Source organism: Argiope bruennichi, chromosome 8, assembly GCF_947563725.1.
Source record: "Argiope bruennichi chromosome 8, qqArgBrue1.1, whole genome shotgun sequence".
NCBI classification, from domain to species: domain Eukaryota; kingdom Metazoa; phylum Arthropoda; class Arachnida; order Araneae; family Araneidae; genus Argiope; species Argiope bruennichi.
Genome location: NC_079158.1, coordinates 84,131,385 through 84,153,337, shown reverse-complemented (window position 1 = coordinate 84,153,337; position 21,953 = coordinate 84,131,385). Strand labels below are relative to the sequence as shown.

The following is a 21,953-nucleotide window of genomic DNA, read 5'->3' as shown; positions in this document are numbered from 1 at the left end:
GTACTACTACAAAAGACATTTCTAATGAACTGGAATACTTTATCTGTCCAATATCTAAAAAGAACATGCACAGGTAGTCCTTCCAACTAATGTGATAATGGATGGTAAAAAAATTAAAGACATGCCTTTAATTCAAGAATAAACATCATGTACTAAAATTCACTCACTTAGCTAGTTGTTATTATGAGTAATCACATTCACAAGTGAGCGAATGGATAGAATGATAGACAATCAATTCCTGGCAGGTTTGATCCAAAATTTGATGCAAATACAGAATTTTAATAATTAAACTGTGCTGAATTTTATCTGTTTTGCTCAACAGCTTTTTTTGGTGTTTATTATCTTATATATATGCTCAGGAACAGGTAAATAGATTTTTCTTGAAAAAATACTAATTAAGATGTAAGGAAACTTATAATTTTGTTTTATAAATTATATACGGAATTTCATCATTTTGTTTTGTAGCATTTCTGAATTATTGCATTCACTGAGAATTCTTTGTTTATTTTTTTATTAGTAGTATTGTTATACAGAAAAATCATTGAAACATATTGATGCATCAAAATCTCAATGTCCAATTTTTTTCATTATTGAAACTTTTCCTTTTTAATGAGAAAGTAAAAATTACTTTTAACTTTTATTAAACATAAACTTTTAAATTTTAATCTTCTTCTTTTTTTTATTTTAGCAGAATCAAATAAACAGTTTTTAACATTTTTTGTTGTTGTTTGTTTGTTTTAAATCGACTTAAATTAGAAAACTATATCCTATATCTATACAAGTGTATTTACAAAACAATTTCATAAGCACATAAAATTCACTATTTCCGTTCTTGAATGAAAAAAAAAAAGGAAAACCTCTGAAATATGCTGCTTTTTTCCTGACATAAACAATTAATTTAAAGAGATATAAAAAAAAATTTAATGCTGCCTGATGTTAAGTTGGAAACATTTCTTCCATCCTGATATTAAAAGAAAAAAAAAAAATGACTAGTTAGGATGAAAGGAGTTAGGAAGGATTCCATTTAGTGATTTTCTCAATTCTTATGGGTTGGCTGGTCCTTTAGAAAACTGTTTTTCCCTAATTTTGCAATGCTTCAGAATGCAAACTGAGCACAGATACAATTATTTCATACTGGAGATAGGACAGCCTGTAGTTTAATTTCAATACACTGTAGGTGCTACAGGAACTGATGTAATATTTCCTCATCTTAACATTGATTATAGAGGGCAACTAATGAATGATTTAATATGCTACCAGTCAAAATCATTTGAAATAAAAATAACAAAATAAGTTAATAATAAGCATTTAATGTAATGTTGGATGTGCTGTATGTATTGTACCAATGGATGAGTATCTGTGGGAAAAAATCTTATAATAATTTTTTCAGTTATTAAAAACTGATGCATTTTATTAGATTTTAGTGTTTAATTGATAAATTCTGGTAGTTTGTTTAAGAGTATAAAAATTTCTAAATTAAATTTCAAATTTATACACATATATTTATACTTATTATTGATGCATTTTTGTGTAGGGTTCATTTTTTTGTTGTTCATATGACCATCCTGCCAAAGGAGGAAAAGAGACTCATTTTTTTCATCCAAACTGCTTCCTTCTCCCAGATACTGGTTTGCCACCAGGCTGTCCACATTGCTGTACATTTTCTGATTTTAAAAATGTTAATTTTTCACTAATCGAAGGAGTACCTGAAGAACCACTTACTCAAAGTCCAGACAAGTAAGGACTAAAAGACTTATTTACTTATTTAATTGGCCTAATTGTATTTTTAGCTCAAATAAAAATAAACTGCAACATATTATATTTTAAAACTTTTCACAAAATTAAAAATAAGTTTTTCTATTGCATATAAAACAGCTTCATGTATTGTAAAAACCTGATGCTCCATTATCAATTCAAAAGTTCCTTTATATTACTTGATATATTTCTTTTGATATTTGATTTTCTTTGAGATTTGCAATTAAAGTTCTGATTAGCTTTGTTCCTTTTTTTTTTCTATCTAATGTATTAAATACTTATACCATCTTTCACCATTTTATAAGCCATGTTGTATAAATGTCTTTATATTGTCTTGTTTATATTTAGTTAGAATTTCTTTATTTCTGACCCATAGTTTAAAAAAGTGACATAAATTTCTTAGCACACTAATATTTATTTTATATTTTTAAGTAAGTTAATATTGATATTTGGTGAAAAATTCAACCACAATAACTTTCTAGTTGGATTTTTATCAAAAAAATATTTATAAATGTGTCTTATATAATTTCAACAGTCAATCTGTTGTCAGAATGCTCATCCAAATAAAGTTCATTAACTATTGCAATAGATTATTTTGTTGATTTAAATGGAATCTTCAAAGTGCATCATTATATTAATTTTATTTTTATCATTTTAACTTATCGTTTCAGTCTTTTTTATTATGTTTTTATGAGTTTTATGACAAAACATTTACTAATGAGTTTGAATAATAATAATTTAATTGTTATAAATTTTTTTTCATTAAAACAATTTTGGTAGTTTCTAGCAATAAATTACATTGTTGACTTGAAATTCAAACTGTTTTTGTTTCACCAAATATTTAATCATGCAACTTTCTTGCATTGTTGAAAACTAAGGAAGAAGGATTCTCTTAAATATCTGTGCCTGTGTAGTTTACAAGCCAAAGAAGTGAAGTAACAGTATTGCAAAATTTAGAAGACAGGTGAATCAGACATTTGTGTTATTAAAAGCCCTATGATGCTGTGCAACTGTCTCCATTAGAAAAGTTTGTGTACACATTTAATAGAACTAAAAGGCAATTAAAATAATATGACTTTAATAGACAATTTGTGGAATTCCTGGTGAATCAGCTGGTTACCTGAGGTGACTAGTTAGAAAATAAATTATTTAAAACATTGTTTCTGCTATGAAATATATATTAAACAAATCAAAAGGACATCTTTTAAATTTGGAATTATTCAAATGAACAATTTAAAAAAAGTTCTAACAAATGAAAAAATGCCTTTATTAATAATAAAAGAAAATATGTGCAGGTCAGACCATTTGTCATTTGCTCTAAAGCTATCAAATTTGACCCTGAAAAATAAGAATTTTAGGGATTTGTGTTTTTGTTATTTTCCCCAATAACTCCTGGGTATATTGTGGATTACCACAGATTTCCATTAAAAAAAAAATTTTTGGCTGCCTTTTATAGATACAAATTTTATTGCTTTACATTTTCCCCCCTTAAATTTTGAGGGGGTTTTGCATAATTTTTAAGAAATGAATTTAGTGTTTCTTCAAATATTTAATCATGATTTTCATCTATTTTTAAAAGTTAAAGTAGAAATTCTGCTAATTATCTGGGCAGTTTAAAGGAGTAATGAGAAATTGAAAATACTTTATCACAAAAGATAACATGCCATTTCAAATATATTACTCAGATACATAAGTTTTTTATGGCATTAATATATTATGGGACTAAAATATATTAGGAAAGTTCAAGTATACAGTATATAGAACAAGTGTAAGGCTTATAAAAAAAAGGCAAGACTTTAAACACGGTTTTTGATGTTTAAAGATACTTTGTGAAAAGAATTGTGCATATATAATTTAAATGAAATTAAACAAAACTTATATTTATGACAAACGAGTTGATCATCAAAAGCCATTAATATTAAATATAACTTGACAACATTTAGTAAAGTATTAAATAAGACTGAAACTTTTTTTTTTTGTTTTGTTATTTTTTAGATTGCAACATAGCATTAAATTAAAGTAAAACAAACTTATAAGTAGAAAATCATAGACTGTTGAGTTTAAATACTGAATAAAATCTTTTGAATATATTAATTTCTCATTTTATGTACTATTGATATCTCAAAAAAGTTCAATACTCAAAATAAGACCTTTATAATTGTTTTCTAAGCAAGAGCAAAGTATTTGTTTCGTACAGTTTCTTTTGTTTTTTCGGGATTTAACCTTTTCTTTTGTTTTTCTATTTTTAATGGACTGAAAATTTATATTCATTTTCAGAGCATTTACACATTTGATTCCACATTTGTGTTTGTGAAGGAGATGTAAAATTGAGTAACTATAATCAGTTCTGTTCTCATCATATTTTGTTTTGTTGACATATGATATTATGAAGCTTAACTGCATAGTAAACTGCAAAATAAATTTTTATAATTCTGGTGCCTACCTTGTAAACTAGCAAACATTTGAAGTTATATATCATCACTAAGAAATTCCCTAATTTCATTTGAAAATAGGTAATTTTAAAATGTTACTTTATTGTTTTCTAGAATGTTGTACTGCCTTTTCCAACTTCATTTTACACTTTTTAAAAGTTTACAGGAATGTAAAACAAGGACAAATTTAAATCACAGAAGTTCATTTACTTAAATAAAAAATACTCTGGAAATTTAATGTGATAACCAAAATGAAGTAAATGATGAGATGGGATGATGCGAGATGACAATGTAATAAATTTTTTGCATAATTGTATTATTTATAGCTTGTGAACAGTCAATTTGTATTTTTGGGTTATCATATGTATTCTCTATGTAAACTATAGTTTAATCTCTGAAATGTTTTTATTTCTAAAAATTAAAAATGAAGCAGTGACAATTTTCAAGCACCTTTTTGTAATTTTAAACCCTTTTCTAAAATTCCATTGCTTTACATGATTTCTTTTTAGATGCTCAGAAGAACTTAACATAACTGAAGACCTAGAAAACTATACTATTCTGATGAAAATTCAAGATGTAGAGTCAGAAACTGTTTCAAAAGGTACCAATGTACAACAAGATTCTTATATTTTTTTAATCATTTTTAATGCTCACACGTTTATTCTCATATAGGAAATAATGTTGACTCCAAAATTTTGTTCCTTACTTTTGTGTGTGCACCAAACCTATTATACTGCACTGCATTCTTTTTATTTATTCTAGTGTTTTTTTCCAAAGTGTATTTAAGATTTGGCAATGCTTTTTGAGCTCTAAAAAATTGCATTTTAATTATTTAATTTTGGGTATAGTTAAATTTGAATAGTTAAAATGACTAAGTTAGTAATTCATTGGATGTTATGAATGGCCATATTACAGGTGAATGAGATAATAATATGTTTCAGTTTATTTTAGGAGTTTTATAAAATAGAATACCTTTATTTTAAACTAAAAAAAATGTGCTTATTTAGAAGGACAGCTGCAACTGCGATCATATGGTTCTTCCCACTTGCTGAAGAAACTTCTCAAATCATAGGCAGAAGTGTAAGTGCTGAAACTATACAAAATGTAATTAGACAAGCTGGATGTAAAAGTCGAGTTGTTAGACTAGACTTTTTACAACCGTTAGACAAGTTAGAAACTGTTCACCAGCTTGCAAAATAAAATAAAAAAGTGTTTGATGTTTGCAAAAACTCATCATTTGAAGACTAATAACTTTTGGAAGAAAGTTTTATCTAGTGATGAAAATAAATTCAACAGCTATTGTATTGTATGAAGAAAGCCCATTTCTGCTTTGAATCGAAAAAATTTACATCCTACAGTTAAACATAGTAGTGAGTCCATCATGGTTTGAACTTCTAGTTTTCTAGGAAATCTAGTTTTTATAGATAACATTATGAACCATATGGTTTACTTGGATATACTTTGCAACAATCTATAGGAAAGTATTGAAAATTTGGATTTCAATGGAAATTTCATCTTCCAAGAGGACAATAAACCCAAATGGACTGAACTGCACATAATGTCAAAATGTGGTGACTTTTTCATTGTAAACGGCATTTACACACACTATCACAGCTCCCTGACATCAATGTCTTTGGACCACACTCGAAACAGCGGTCCAAAAACACGTAATTAGAAACAAAATCAATTTAAAACAAGTGTTGCAAGAAGAATGGGGTTAAATATCTTCAGATGGCACCCAAAAGTTGGTCAAATTGATATCACGACATTTAGAAGCAATTATAAAAGGCAAAAGACATGTAACTAAATATTAACACTTTCTTTCTATGCGAGATATTACAAAAATTTCATTGGTGTACTCTCAATTTTTTGAGGCATAAATCTGCATACATTTATTTAAAATGCTTATAAAACTTTTCAATTTAAAAGTTTTTTTTGTTGATTGTTCTTTATTTTTACTTTAAATTGAACCATTTGTTATGTGTAAAAACTAAAACAAGTTTGCATCTTTTGGTAATGCGTTACTTAGATTGAAAGTCTGATTTATCAAGTAAAAGTAAGGTGTACTCTCAATTGCTTGAGCCACTATATATGTTACTTCTTTGGCTATATGAGATTTTGTTTCGAATTTGAAAGACTTAAAAGGGCTTTACTAATTACATATGTAAACATTTTTAATGTCTCAATGCAAAATATTATTTCTAATGAAACTAATTTATAATTTATTCATTTAACAGTTTATGGTTTAGTAGTGTCTTGATACACATATTTCACTGTCATAAAAAAAAAAAGCAGTTTTAAAAGATATATATTGGATTTTTTGCAAAAAAATATTAGTGGATTATTATTAGAAATATTAGAAATTCTGTTCAAACTCAAAATAATATAAAATAAATACTTGATAAGTTGTTTAAAATATTCAATTACGCTAGAGTAGTATAACATAAAATTATTTGTTTTTTTGTCGTTTTTTTAATTTTTATCATTATGGAAAAATTGTACAAATTTATCTTTTTTTTAAGTAGATTTTATTTCTTTTATTATGTAAATATTATCATGCATATATTTTATGCTCTTCTTTAAAAAAAAAAAAAAATCAAATATCACATTGCAGAACTGAAGCTTTTGATCTATAGAATAGCCTGGAATTCTCTTTATAACATTTTCTTATTTCTTTCTAAGGAGCCAACTATTTTTATATTGTGTGCTGCATTGTGCACATGGGTGAATAAATTTAATTTTTACCACTTCTAAAATTAATTATAATAAATGTGTGTGTGAGAGAGAAAGTGAGATATTTCCTTCTGATGTGCCCTATAAAAAAAGATGTTAAAAAGTTTTCAGTAATTTTATTTTAAATTATGGTTAATCTCTCTTACAGTACCCCAAAAATTTCCATATTATTTACAGTTTTTCCCTAATTCATCTTCAAAGATTAGATGAAAATAAAAATTTCTTGTTGAAGGAAAAATAAAATTGTATAATATTTTTTTTTATCTGTTTTAAATTCAAAACCTGAAACCATCTATTAATATCTCCAATTTCAAAACTTACTAGTGTTTGTATTTATTGTCAAAAAAAAAGGATATATTCTGTAAAAAGTATTTTTATTATTATGTGTTTCATTTTTTAGGTTTGAAGAAAAAAATATATCAAATAGATTTTCTCATAATATTAATAATTTAAAGAATTGCTTCTTAATTTTAAATATCACTTTTCTTCTTTATTTTCTTAAATAAAGCATCAAATTCCATACATGTTTTATGTCTTTTTCTCTAGTCTGTACTATTCCTGCACCACCAACCCAAGATCTTAAGACAATGTTAATGGCAATAACTAAAGAACCTTCTTTACGATTGAGGCCAACAGGAAAATGCTTGTTTAATCCTATCAAAGTTGGAGATATAAAGAAAGTTATACAATTAATTGGTAATTTGTTTATTTTAACATTTTATTTTTCTCTTATAATAGTTTTGTCAAGCTTCTTCTTTTATAGATGCTTGAAAAGAAAGTGTAATAGAAAAGATTTTCAAATGCAAAATTTGATTTTTAATCTATATCATCTTGATAGTTTGCTTTAAAAATAATTTTATATTTTACTTTGTGCATTTTTTTTTTATAAAATAAGTTTTGGGAAAAAGTAATTATTCATTTTTGTTGCTTTCAGCCAATGGTGTTGATCCTAATCACAAGTTTAATCAGCATAAAAACAATACCCCTCTTCATATAGCAGCATTTTATGGATGCATAGGAATAGTTCATATTTTGATTCAGGTAACTTTTTTTTTTTTTTTTACTGGACTTTTCTTCTTCTATCAATACATAACATGTTGTAAAGATAATCTAAAACAATGTATAATTTAAAAGTGTTTTCTTTTTATTAATAATTATAGTATGGAGCATCAATTGATGCTGTAAATGATGATTTAGAAACACCTTTTATCCTGGCTGTTGAAAAAGATCAAATGGCAGTTGTACGTTACCTTGTTCATACTGGAACTGAAATTGATGTAAAAGTAAGTATGTATAAAGATTTTATACAAATACATAGGTTTAGCTTCTATAAAATGTAAGTTCCATTGGAATTATTGTATTTGATTAATGTATTAAAGGAATTAATGTTTTTTATGAACAAATTGTGATAAGAGTTGATTAAGAAATTGCTTTTTAAGTTAAAGCTATAAAAAAATAAGTGATCAAGTTATTAATATTTTCCAAAAAGATGCTGAAAAAATAAATGCATTAATCCTTCAAATATGAAAGTGTATATATTGTAATATTGGATCATTTGGTATTTATGACTAGAAAAATACATTCATTATCTGTTTTAAAAATAAAGCTATGATGGGTTTATTACTTAAAATAAAGCATTGGGTTTATGGTTTTTACTATATACAGGGTACATCATAGCTCTATAGTTAATTTTTAAACCATTAGGGCTAGACATATAATTCCAGTTGGGAAAATGCTTTAAATGGCAGGAAGAAATATATTTTATATTTATTGAGTCAATAAATATATTTTTCAAAAAATTATTAAATGTAACATTTTTATATGGTTATTGTGTAAATCAACTGAAAAAAAATGTTGACATTCTGAAACATAGGGTTTTTTAAAAAATCCTATTGTTTTAGGATTGAAATTGTTTGATTCATAGCTATTTAATCTAATTAAGGAATATATAAAAATTTAAGAAACAATTTGAAGAAATAATACTATTCTGCCTAGTTTTAATGTTTCAGGAATTGTTTGGAATAAAAAGTTCCTGAAATTTTTTCTCAAGAAATATTTTGACTCAAACAACATAAAATATAATTTTTTTTCAGTCGTTCAAAATATTCTTGCAATTGAAACTATATGTCTGCCTTTAACAGTTTAAAAATTAATTGTTGGAAAGTTTACCCTATATTTTTATAAATAAAAAAAATCATAATAGCAGCAAGCACTGAAAATATTCTATCTTTTATATCTGTAGATCTGTAGATTTTCTTCTTAAACATGCAACAAGTTTAAAAGTTTGTAATATTAAATCTATTGGATATTTTCAGTGGATGAATGAAAAATCATTCAATTTTTTAATAAAATATTGTATACTGAAAAATGGACTTCTTAAAAACTATAATTAAATTTTTATTAATTGACTGAACAATTTTGCTGAATAGAGCATTGTAGTGAAAAAAAAGTATTTTAATTAAGGGATATAGTTGTAATGAAATAAATTATATAATGTTTTTGAGTAAAAAATGCAAACCTCTTTCAGGAGAGTCTGTATAACTTCTCTTTGAAAGAATGGTAAAGGAAATTATTTTTCAAAACTACTTCCGAAGTTTCTCAAAATATGTATTGGAAGGAAGGAAAAGGAATACAATGTCTTAAGATCATATTCAGTTTTACTTGCTTTACTAAAAATCTTATTCCTTTATTTTAAATTTGAACTTACTGATGTTGTTACTAAAGTAGTATTGTGTGAATGGTACTGCATTATTTTTCCTTTAATAATGCATTTCATTTTCTGAATCTCAATCATGTTAATGTTGTTAAATATTCTTATAACTATGTTTCTCTTTTTTAGAATGAAAATGGTTTGACAGCTTTTCATATTGCTTGCAAAAATAATTCAAAAGAGCTGGCTAAATTTCTGTATAGTTCAGGGAAATTTGACATTAATCTACAAGTGAGTAATTTTTCATTTATAAATCTTAACTGCTTCAATCTCTTCTCTGTTATACACATCTTTTGTCACAAGTTTTGTAATAGCTATAGAAAAAAGATTTAGTGATACTGATTTAAAGAATTTACTTCTTCATTTTATTAAATTTTGTAAATTGCCTTTTTTATAATGCTATATAATAAAAAAAATACAGTGCATTTCCAATCATAAAGAAAATTGAAATAAAAAATTTTGGGGAATATTTACTGACATATCTATCTTAAAAAGTTATCAATTAAATTGGATATAAATTATTTGAGTTTTTAAAAATTATTCACTGATTTATTTATTTGAAGAAGAAAAACTATCTTTTATTTATTAAAAAAGTAAGTATTTATGTAAAAAGATTTTTTTTAAATATTTCTTTTTTTATATAAATTATTTAAATTTACATGAAGCCTCAATCATAATAATTAATTGTAAATAAATATTTATCATAATCTCAACTTTTAAGTATAAACCAAGTTTCAATTTTATATTTGTAAATATCACTGTGAGAATAAAAGTTTGCATTGTGAAAGGAATGTATTATTTAAAAAGATTCCTTCTAATTAATTTTTATTTTAGGATGATGGTGGCTGGACTCCTTTGGTTTGGGCTTGTGAGCATAATTATGGTGATTTAGTTCAGTGGCTGTTAGAAAATGGAGCTGACCCTAATGTGCGTGATAATGTAAGTAATTTATTACATGTTAATTTTATGATTCACTATATCATAAAGATGCATAAACGAACAAAGAGTTAATTTCAGTCCATCTTTAAAGTAAAGTGGGACTTGACTAATTCAAACTTAAACTTCAAACTTAGTGGTAATTCAAATATTTTATCTGATTCCTTTAATTTTCTGTAAATGTCATGTTAAAATATAATTAAATTAATTGTAGTTAACTTAAAATCATTAAAATTTTTAGGAAAAATACTTTTGTTTATGGAACATGATCCTACCTTGTGTCTATTTTATTTTTTATGTTTATTTATTCTTTAAAAATGCAATAAAGTTTTGAATATGTTAAATGTAACTTTTATTATTACTGGGAGGTACATCAGAGAAAAGTTTGGGAATTCTATCAATCTAGAAGTTCCGAGATATTTGTAAAATAACAGAGAAATTGCAAACAAGAACATTTTATGCCTATACTGTTCACGATTGACAGTTTCGTGGTTTCTCTACATCTGTAGCTTAATGTCATCAAAACAAATGTAGCAATAACAAATGGGACAGCTTTCTTTTAAGGGTATGGCAACTTTTTGGAATTTCATTGTGAAAAGAAATTTATATTACATAATAGAATATTACATTACGAAATTTCATTACATTAAAAAGAATGATAAGCTGATTAATGTTGCTAATTGTGACCATAATGAAACATTCAGAAAGTTCAATTTTCAAGAAGAGAGCGTGAATATAAATTTTGGTTCGATTTTCTCTCAATTCAAAACCTTGCAATGCTGCCATATTATTGTTAAAGATAATAATGCTACTTTCATGTAGCAACAGTAATGTTCAGGGAGGATTTTCTATCGGCAACCATTGTCTATGGTATAATATGAAAGAAGAAAATACTTATCAGAATGTACTTTTGAAATGTCAAAACATTTTATTTTAAATGTGAGGAATTCAGAAGTCAAATATGTATGTTAAGAGAATTAAAGAAAAGGAATTAAGCAAAAACTTGCAAAGAAAAAAGTGAAGCAAAGTATCAACTCAAAGAATCCCCCCCCCCTTCTTGAGGTAGTTTAAAAAGAGAATTTAAGAGTTGAGGAAGAAATATAAAACTCAAAATTTTGAAGGAAAAAAAAAACTTTTAAATTCATTTAAGTTATTAAGTAAGACTAGATATTTTTTTAAACCAAGTATTTTTTAATAGTATTCTGATAATTGATAGGCAAGCATTTGTTATTTGTTACTAGAGCTATTTACTTTAAAGTACTATCTTACATCTAGCATTATTTCTAATAATAACTGGAATGTTTCTAAAACTTTTATTCATATATAAAAGCATAAGTTTCTGTTTAGATGAAGTGATTTCTTAAGATTTATTAAAGTAAAAGAGATTTGTATTTTGGCAGTTTCTTTTGTTTAAAATATATATATTATTAGATGTATATTATTGGACTATTTTTTTAAAAAATTCTTATATTATTCTGAAACATGTAATTCTAGTGTTTATACTAGGGGTACTAATTAGGTATTGAACTGTTTTAAAGTTTTGTGCAAAGATCATTATCACTGTTACTGTTAAAATAATTTAATCTTAGAATTCTGATGCAGTTTTAGAAGTAATGAATTTGTTAAAATTTCCAGTATTTTTTCCATGTAAGAAATATAATATGATGTTTTAATAGTTTTGTTAGGATGTTCATTCCATTATTTATAATTAAAGTTATGTAAATATGTGATTTTTTTTCTTATTAAATAATGTGTAAAAGTGTTTTGAATAATGTATATTGCACATATACAGGGATTCTGAGTAGGGAAAAAGCCAAGAAACTAATGTAATAAAACAATGTAAGTCAGTAAAATGATGCAAGTTTAAACAGGGAAAAGTTAAGGAATATTTTTTTCACACTCTTTGTAGCTAGCTACCTTGCATTAATTCTGAAATTTTAATGTACAATTATTGTGTTCAGTATTCTAAATATTATTTATTTCTGGCAATTATTTATTAATTGAAACTTTTATTTTAAAATGTACTTATTGTTTGTTTACTTTAAATTTACTTATTGTTTATTTATTTTAAATTTACTTATTGTTTATTTATTTTAAATTTACTTATAGTATTTTTATTTTAAATTTACTTATAGTATTTTTATTTAAAATCTGTTGTTTTCTCTTACTGTAATATTTTATCTTAACTCCCTAGAATAGCACATTTATTTAAACTGTGAATTAGAAACACATGCTATTTCCAACTATATAAGAATGAAATCGATACTTAAACTTGTCCAAGTGATTTTTAAATAAAATTCCTAAACTTACTTTAACTTAATGCATATGTAATTATCAAACATTTTGTAATTTAATGCATGTGTCAGACTTGTTATTTCCATTTAAGGTATTAATCAACATTATTTGAAAAAAATCAAATTTTTATCCTCTTTACTTTTGGTTTAACCAAGTTCTGCCACAAGATATTGAATTTTGATGCTTAAAAAATGGTAAACCCTGAAATTTCATAGTTTATTTAATTTGCCTGTCAGTATTTTCCTGTTATGTATGTTATAAATTCAACTCTTACTTTAACCTATCTCTAAAATTATTATAAAATTAAATTGCAGATATAAGTTTATATTCTTTAGAATCTTTTTATTTATATATATTTCTTTTATCAGGAGCAAAATACAGCTTTACACTGGGCAGCATGTTCTGGAAACAGTGAAATTTTAGAAATGCTTTTAGAGAATGGCTGCAACCTCAGTTTTGTAAACCAGAGAGGAGATTCTGCCCTGTAAGTTTTAAAACTGAATTGTGTGCAGATTATTTTATTGCCCTTTTAACAAGTATATAAGTATTAGAAAAAGTTCTTAAATCATATTTTTGTAATTATATCTTTGATTTTTTTCAGTTCACCTACAATTTTTATAAGAGCAAATTAATGTTATAAAATTACAAAAGTCTTCACTTGCAAAATACTTTTTAAAACCTGTTTTAAAATTTGTTTATTTATAAGATTCATTTTCCCTTCTTTGAGCTTCTATATTATTGAAAAATTGTTTTTTATGTACTAAATTACTAAAATTAATTTCCCAATTTTGATATGTATAATTTATTTCTGCATATATTTAATATACAATATACTGTCACTTTGTCGAATGTCTAACTGAACAGCATTATAAAACTAATATTCAGCTTTTGCATTAATTTACCTTTTTAAAAACAAGAGCCAGAAATATTAAGGGAAATTAAAAGATGAATTTTCAATTGAAGAGAACATAATTTGATCTTCAGTGAGCAAATTTCAGCTAGAAAAGGAATAATACATTTTTGCTTCTGTTCCATTTGTAGATTTTATAGTTGATAATAAATTTCATAATGCAAATTTTCTTTAGGGCAAAAAAATAATAGTTTTCTCTCCTTTCAATGAAATATAATATAACAATTTTCATGGTGTTTTTTGTCAACAGAATGCTATTTTAATAATGTTTTATATTTCAAATTGTACTGTACAACAAATGAGCTTTCAAAAATTAGATTGCAATTAAATATTGCTCATGAAATATTCAGTAATTACTTTTTTTCCATGTGTTTAATCAACCTGTATTATTAAAAAGTTTTATTGTGATATATAATTTTTTTTTTTTTTTCTTTTTAGGCATATTGCTGCACGTAAAGATAATTGGGCTTGTGTAAAGTAAGTTATTATATCCAAACATTTCGATTCTAATGTATAAGTATTAGTATTTATTGTCCACTGTTATATAATATTGCTGATTGTCATGTCAGGGGGAAAATGAAATTAACTAGTAATTTTAAGATTGAATTTATTTATTTATTTGATGTATATATGTTTAGTCAATTTAGTGTTCAATGCATATTTCTAAGTAATTATTAAAAATCTAATTATTATAAATAGTTAATCACATTGTGTGTAATACACTCACACACACACACACATATATATATATATATATATAAAATATAACTTTTGTTGGTATATTCTGCAGATATATGCATATAATTTCCATTTCTATGATTAAGTTACCATTAAGAATGCATAAAATTTGTTAACTACAGTACACTCCCGTTTATCAGCGGAATTGGATGGCGCGGCCGCCGCGGATAAAAAAAATCGCGGATAATCCGAAAAAAGCTAAAAACGGGTATAGCAAAAAAGAAAACAGTCATTCCAACTTTGAAAAATTGTTTTATGTACAATAAAACGTAAAATAAACAACAGGAAATGTTTAACTAACGCTTAATATTTTAGTATATCACTCAAAACTAACCTAAAATGCATTTTGTTAGTGAAAACAGAAAAGTGCTTTGTATTTACGAGAGGCGTCAAGGATACACAGAAAAATTAATACATATGTACTGTTTTAATACTGTAATGTATTATGTAATTACAAAAGCATAACTGTAAAACTGCATCTTTTTGAAAAAATCAGTCAAAAAAAAAAAAAACTTTGTGCGGCAGGCGCGGATAATCGGGAGTCTACTGTACTTTAAAACTACTGTAAAAAACTTTTAACTTAAAACTTTAACGTTAAACTTTTGTTAAAATTTTTAAACTACTGTAAAATAACTCCTATGAAATGTAATTACAAAAATTTTTTTAAAAAATTATAACATGTAATAGAAAATTCAACCTTTTTTATCATAACAACCAAAATCAGAATAATGGAAAAGTTATAAATATATAGAGTTCTTTAAAGTTTTTTATTTCATACAGGGTCGATTATTGATTGTTGTTATAAATCATGTGGTTACTTTCTTTATCTTTTAAAGGAAATTAATATTTTTCTAATTTGAATTTGATCCATCATTAATTAAATGCCTTTTTTAATTGTCTTTTTTAGATTACTATTAGCAAGAAATGCATCTTTAGACTGTATAAACAAAGATGGTGAAACCCCTATTACAGTATGTGCATTATTCATTTAAATTTGTTTCATTATAGTTTGATTGATTTGCACATATAGTCTCTGTGAATATTCTTGATATCTATCATTTAGTGTTCATATTTATTTTTTTAACTTTTATTAATTTGTTTAAAAATGTTAATAAAAAATAGAAACTCATCATAAAGGCACTCTACTTTTCAAAAAAATCTTTAAAAATCACATTTGTTACTTTGTATTAACCTTTTTTGTACTTTTATATTGTTTTCAGTAAAACTTAATAACAAAAATAATCAGTATTTTCAATATAATGCAGAATCAGTTATGAAAAGTATTGTCTGTTGAAAGGAGAAAACAGTTAAGAAAGTTTCTTTCGAAAATAAAATAAGAAAGGTGTATCTTTGACTGGAAATTATAGTTGTAAAATAAACAAAAATCACAAACCTCCTCAGATTGGGATGTAATAAATTTGTTTAGACTGTATCATCCTTGATATTTAAAGATTAAGTGAAAATTATCTTGCATAAAAGGAAGAAATATTTGCCTGTTAACATTAAATATTATAAAATGTTGTTTTGATTATCAGGTCTAAGGTATTTATTGAATTAATGAAAAAACATTGAGTTGTTATTGCTAGTGGAAATGAAAAGGTATGATTAATTTATCTATGAATATATTTTTATAAAATATATAATTTATAATAATACATATCTTATTCAAAAGAAGTTAGTTGTGATTAGAAAACATAAAATATCAGCATAATTGCATTTTTTTATATAACACTTGTAAAAAATTTTGCTCAAGGGTATAAATCTCTAATTATAGTTAAAAAAAATATTCAGTAGTTACAGTATTTCAACTGTAAAATAGTCCACAAACATTTTATTTGTTGCAGTTTCTTATTGTTGCTCTAGCTTATTTAATTTTTAATACGTTTTTAAGGGTAGTTAGAAACTTATAAATTACTTATATTTGAGTTTATCTGATTTATAGATAAGTTGCTGTCCCCTCCTCCTCCCCTCTTTTTTGTTAAAATTTATGACAATTCTATTATTTCCATTTTTTTTTTTTAATAATATTTATGGTTTTGGCTGTTAAAAAAGATTTTTCCATTCTCCTATTGATTGAGTTCTACTACAATTCTTTAATCTTCATAAAACTGAGTGAAACTAAATTTTTGAAAAATTTATTGCTGTATATACTTAGTGATATGATAATACAAGTGTAACTACATTATATTTAGTAATGAAATATTCATTACTAATAAGTTGTTCCTAAAGTTGTTGAAATATTCATAATTTATAAGTTGTTGTAATATTCATTACTAAATACATGTTGTTTTCAATTTGTTTTTCTTCTTTGTTTCTTTTTTATCGATGGCAAAATTATTATGTTTCAATGACTTTATACAAAAGGTTTAAAATTTGTATATTACAATTAAACATGTAATTTTTTATTAATCAACATGTTTATTTTAGTCTAAACTTAAGTAATTTTTACAAAGTGTGTTTTTTTTTTTTTTTTTTTTCCCCTTCTTTTCTTTCTTTCTTTCAGTGTTGTGATGAAGATTCTAAGTCTTTAAGGATTTTGAAACATTCATTAACCTCATCAACCTCAGACTCTAAATCTTTTCAACAGTATGTGGTTTATAGGTATGTTTCTTGTACTTAGATTTTACAAGTTTTGTTTCATACAAATGATGTATGACAACGAAAAAATTTCACAGCAATTTATTTTGAAGTTATTTTCCATGTAATTTATAAACAAAAAATAGGTATGGTTTTTGTTTTAAATACTTGATCCTGTTTTTTATTCTAACCAAAACATTTAATGAATTTTACAGAGATTTTTTTTCTATGAAAAATTAATTGAAATTACTTCCAATTAATTACCTCCTATATTTTTTAGACTGTTTTATATATCATATTATTCGTGTATTTATGAGCATTTTTTGTGACTTTTAAAAAAAGTGAAATAGCATGATACTGATTTGTTACAACAAACTTTATTTAGTTACTAGCCGCCTTTGGCGACCAGCCGGTTCGCCAATCTTAATGTTCGTTAAAATTTTAATAATTAAATATTTTATGCAATTCCAACTTTAATAGATTCTTCAGCAAAATATTTTAAAACTTCAAATTTTGATAGTCATATAATTCACTCATAATATTATAAAGGCCTTTAGTCATAATGTGATATGTATCTCTCTAATTTTCTGTTACCCCTCGTAGAATGTATGCTTTAAATTAAAGTGTAAATGATTAATCTGCAATTAATATAATAATATTTTTTACTGAAACAAAGCATTTTTTTTAATAATATGATTACTGATAATAGAGTCACTGAGCATTTAAACTTTATGGGCACTAAAGAATATCTTTCTTAATTTATGTAATATCTCAAGAATTTGTCAACAAAATTTTCTCAGATTCATCATGAACAGATCGATTCATTAACAATGTTTCATTTTAAATGCATCAAACACTAAGAAAATAAAATGAAGCGTTTAAAATAATCGGTCTAAAACAGGTTTAAAAAAACTACTTAAAAAACGATGTACTTAAAACTATAAGCATATACAAAAAATATATATAACTAACATAAATACAATTTAATTAAAAAAAAGCATGCAACTAACCTAAAAATAATTTAAATCATTGTAAACAGATTAAAAAAAACTACTTAAAAAACGATGTACTTAAAACTATAAGCATATACAAAAAAATATATAACTAACATAAATACATTTTAATTACAAAAGCATACAGTGAACCTAAAAATAATTTAAATCCAGTCCGCATCTGTTGATAATAATTGTCAACATAATGCGCATGCGTGAATTTTCTTCGCCAGTTACGTTAACACAAATGCTTGAATTTTTCTACGCCAGTTGGGGTAACGCTATGCAGATTATACATTTTTAATTTCCTTTATTCTGTGTTATTTTAATTCAAAAGTACTTCAGAATGAATCTGAAACATGGATTAATTAAAAATGTTTAATTTTAAATGCATCAAACATTAAGAAAATAAACAGAATCGTTTGAAATAATCCGCCGAAAAATATTAACCCTAGCCTCATTACTGTTGGGAGAAAAAAACGGAAGCCTTAGTCATTTGGCGGTGGAGAAAATGGAAGATTTTTTTGGCGGAAAAGTTGGCGTTGGGGAAAATGGAAGATTTTTTTGGCGGGAAAGTTAGTTTTTAATTAATAATTAAAATTCTAATAAAAAATTGGAAAAAAGGAACCCCAGGTGCACATTCCCGACCTCCAAGGTATACATGTACCAAATTTGGTAGCTGTAGGTCAAACGGTCTGGCTTGTAGAGCGCCAACACACACACACACACACATTGAGCTTTATTATAAGTATAGATATATTCTCTAAATGACACTGTTTAAATGAAATGACATATCTTACTGGGGTTTTTTTATTTATTCTCTTTTTAAATATTACTTTTTTATATTCCCTTTTTTTAAGCAGATTAAATATTTATTTGCTTAAATTCAGTTGTAATTATGCTTAAAACCTCAGTATTAATTTTTTTAAATCCTTTTTATATCAAGAAGATTTAAAATGCTGTAGAGGTAATGTTTTAGTTCATCTATTATAGACAAATACTTTTCTTTTTATGAAGTTCAGTTTCTTTCCAGTTGTTAAAATCATGTAATATATTATGTTTTTCTATTTCTCTATTTAATTTCTCTTCCCCCTTTCTTTTTATAAAGGGATATATCTCGTGGTAGTGAAAAATATCCTATTCAAGCAGTCAATGAAGTAGATCAAGAAGAATTCATCATGGATTTTCGTTATATTACTCAAAACTGTTATGCTTCTAATGTAACTGTTGTATCTACTGTTGACAGCATGCAGGTAAGAACTGTCAGAATGATATATCAACTTTCACCTTATATGAAATTGTGTGTTTTGCATTTAACTAAATTATAATCAGCAGATATATATATATGATTATAAGGCAAATACCATTAAGTACAGACTCATCACAAAACCTCTAAAACTGCCAACCAAGAAATTTGAAATTTTCCATTTGTCTGCAACTTAAATAGTAGATGTTTACTGAAAAAAAGATTTTCCAGCATTGTTATTAGAATGTATATTGATTCAAAGTTGCTTTACGTTTTAATATTTTTCTGTTATAGCTTTCAAAGCTTATTAAAAAAACATTTTTACCTCATCTTAAAGTTTTTAAAAAATGTGCTTTTCAATAACATTATTATTATTATTATTATTATTATTATTATTATTATTTGCTATTTTTTAATTAACAATGCAATTGTAACAATAATGATAATAACTGTAACAATGCTTTAATTGTTTTTGAGAAATTTAATCCAATTTCATTGTTTCATCAAATATTTCACTCAGATGATTTTTGTATTATTAAAATTATGATGAGAATATTCTTTGAATTATAACTGTAAAAGTGCATTTCACTTTTGCTTTTATTTTACTGTATACACAATTTTTATTGTGCATGTGAAATAGTAGGCATGTTAAATGTTACTTTTTAAAATCTTGTCATTTTCTTGGTTTATCTTAAATTTTGTTTCTGATGTCAATTTCTTAAATTTTTCAAAGCATCCAATTTGTAAATTATATATACTTTTAATGCCTTATTACACTTGATTTTTGCTTTTATAGCATTGATTGAATATTTTATTGTTCTTATTTGAAAATAGTATTTTCATAAAACAAGGCAACAATTAGTTGGGGTTTTTTTCCCCCCTTTCTTTTTAACTTTTAAATTCAGGTAGTCACAAATAATTTTCATTATTTCTTAAAATTTTTATCATAATTTTTAAAAAAATCTGAAAAATGAAAATGTTTTTCATTTTGTGCCTTTGGAAAGTCATTACAGTTAAAAATGTTGAAGCTTAAAAACATAATACTGCTACCAAACTTGAATTTTCTCCAATAATAACTGGCTAAGAATAACAACTTTGGCATTAAATTTAAAATAGTTAAGACCTATATTTGAAGAGTTGATCTTAACAGTTGACAGAAATATTTTTAACTTGGCAATAAGATAAATTTATACTTTTTAAATAATTGGAATGAAAATTTCCCTTAGAAATAGTTATGAAAAATATTACATGAGGTGTAATTTGTTTCATGATGTTGTATTGCCAATGTAGCAACTTTATTCCTTGGTGAAGCGAGTTTTCTGCATTCTAAATTTGTGTTTTTAGTCTAAGAATTCTATTTCTCTTTTATTATATAATTTGGTGTATAAAAAAATTTTCATTGCTTTTGAAGTTTTACCTTTTATTTCCTTATTTCTTATTAATTGATCTGTTATTGTAATATAAACAAAAAAAATTAAGTATTTATATGATTCAACATTGTTCTATTATTTTTATAGATATATTTCAACTAGCTCATATGAAATTAAAGCTTGCACAGTTTTTGCTTATGCATTAAAATTTAAATTATGGGTGAGATAAAATATATGTAAACGTTTATTACATATAAAAATTTCAAATATAACATTTGTGTGTGTAATATTGTTGACTTATTAGATAATTACTGATTAACTCAAATAGCACACTAATTGACTTGTCACAAAAAATTCCCTCTCAAAATGTCCAAGAAGAAATATACCAGGTGTATATTAAGAAATGATTTTTGGAAATTCATTTTATAATAGTGAATATCACTTTCAATAAGTTGCATATTTATTGCTGTGATAAAATTTTTAATATTATAGATCTTAGTTTACACATTTGAATTGTAACAAAGAAATTAGTGTTTCAGCCACTGAATTGCTTCTTTCATCTCAAAAATATCCCTGATTCCATCAAACTGCAGTCATATATTAGCCAGAAGAGCATACTTTGGCCTAAAAATTTACTCAAAATTCAAAAATTAAATGTAGTAAGTAAAAAAAATTTTTAAAAATCCTGTGACTTTCAAACTTGTTGACATGAGAACAGAAATGTTATTAAGTAGGTAAAATGAGTAGAATATTTTTTTCAATAAAGTTGCTCTAAAGTAAACACTCAATGTCAATAATGTTAATTTTAATTCTCTTAACTCTATCTGGTATTGGCAGTTGTGTCTTTTTTCCTCTGCTATTTGTATAGGATCTATTATAAACATTCTGATCTTATTTTCTGGGTCATTTTATTTTTTATTTTAAAGATGAGTGGGAAGTGAAGGAAGAAAGGTGAGTAGATTTGCAGGAAATTCTAACCATACGGTTCCACATTTCTCTGTAAATCCTTCATTTGACAGAATAAACCATATATAATATAATTTAGAAAATAAAAAAAAATCATTTTCAAAAAAAAATAATTCATTTCATTTAAAATGTTTTTTTTTTTTTTTTTTCCTTAAATTTAATATTCTAGAAATAAAAAGTGTTGTATTTGGAACAGTTAGTAATTTACTGTTTGCACCCAACTAACAAAAATGTTCCTATAGTTTTTGCAGCATTAGCATATTTGTATATAAGCCAACCTCCATAGTTTAGCT

At 25.0% G+C, this 21,953-nt stretch overlaps 1 protein-coding gene across 3 annotated transcripts in view; it reads left to right on the top strand.

Annotated features, from left to right (window-relative positions):
* Positions 1 to 21,953, top strand: part of LOC129980910 (uncharacterized) — a 44,408-nt gene that overhangs the window by 14,864 nt on the left and 7,591 nt on the right. For all 3 annotated transcript variants that reach the window (XM_056091389.1, XM_056091388.1, XM_056091390.1), the window contains exons 7-18: positions 1,535 to 1,737; positions 4,697 to 4,788; positions 7,467 to 7,616; positions 7,855 to 7,961; positions 8,081 to 8,203; positions 9,760 to 9,861; positions 10,465 to 10,569; positions 13,230 to 13,345; positions 14,210 to 14,248; positions 15,417 to 15,480; positions 17,013 to 17,110; positions 19,187 to 19,331. In XM_056091389.1, the coding sequence (XP_055947364.1) occupies positions 1,535 to 1,737; positions 4,697 to 4,788; positions 7,467 to 7,616; positions 7,855 to 7,961; positions 8,081 to 8,203; positions 9,760 to 9,861; positions 10,465 to 10,569; positions 13,230 to 13,345; positions 14,210 to 14,248; positions 15,417 to 15,480; positions 17,013 to 17,110; positions 19,187 to 19,331 (1,344 nt within the window). The remainder of the gene's footprint in view (positions 1 to 1,534; positions 1,738 to 4,696; positions 4,789 to 7,466; positions 7,617 to 7,854; positions 7,962 to 8,080; positions 8,204 to 9,759; positions 9,862 to 10,464; positions 10,570 to 13,229; positions 13,346 to 14,209; positions 14,249 to 15,416; positions 15,481 to 17,012; positions 17,111 to 19,186; positions 19,332 to 21,953) is intronic.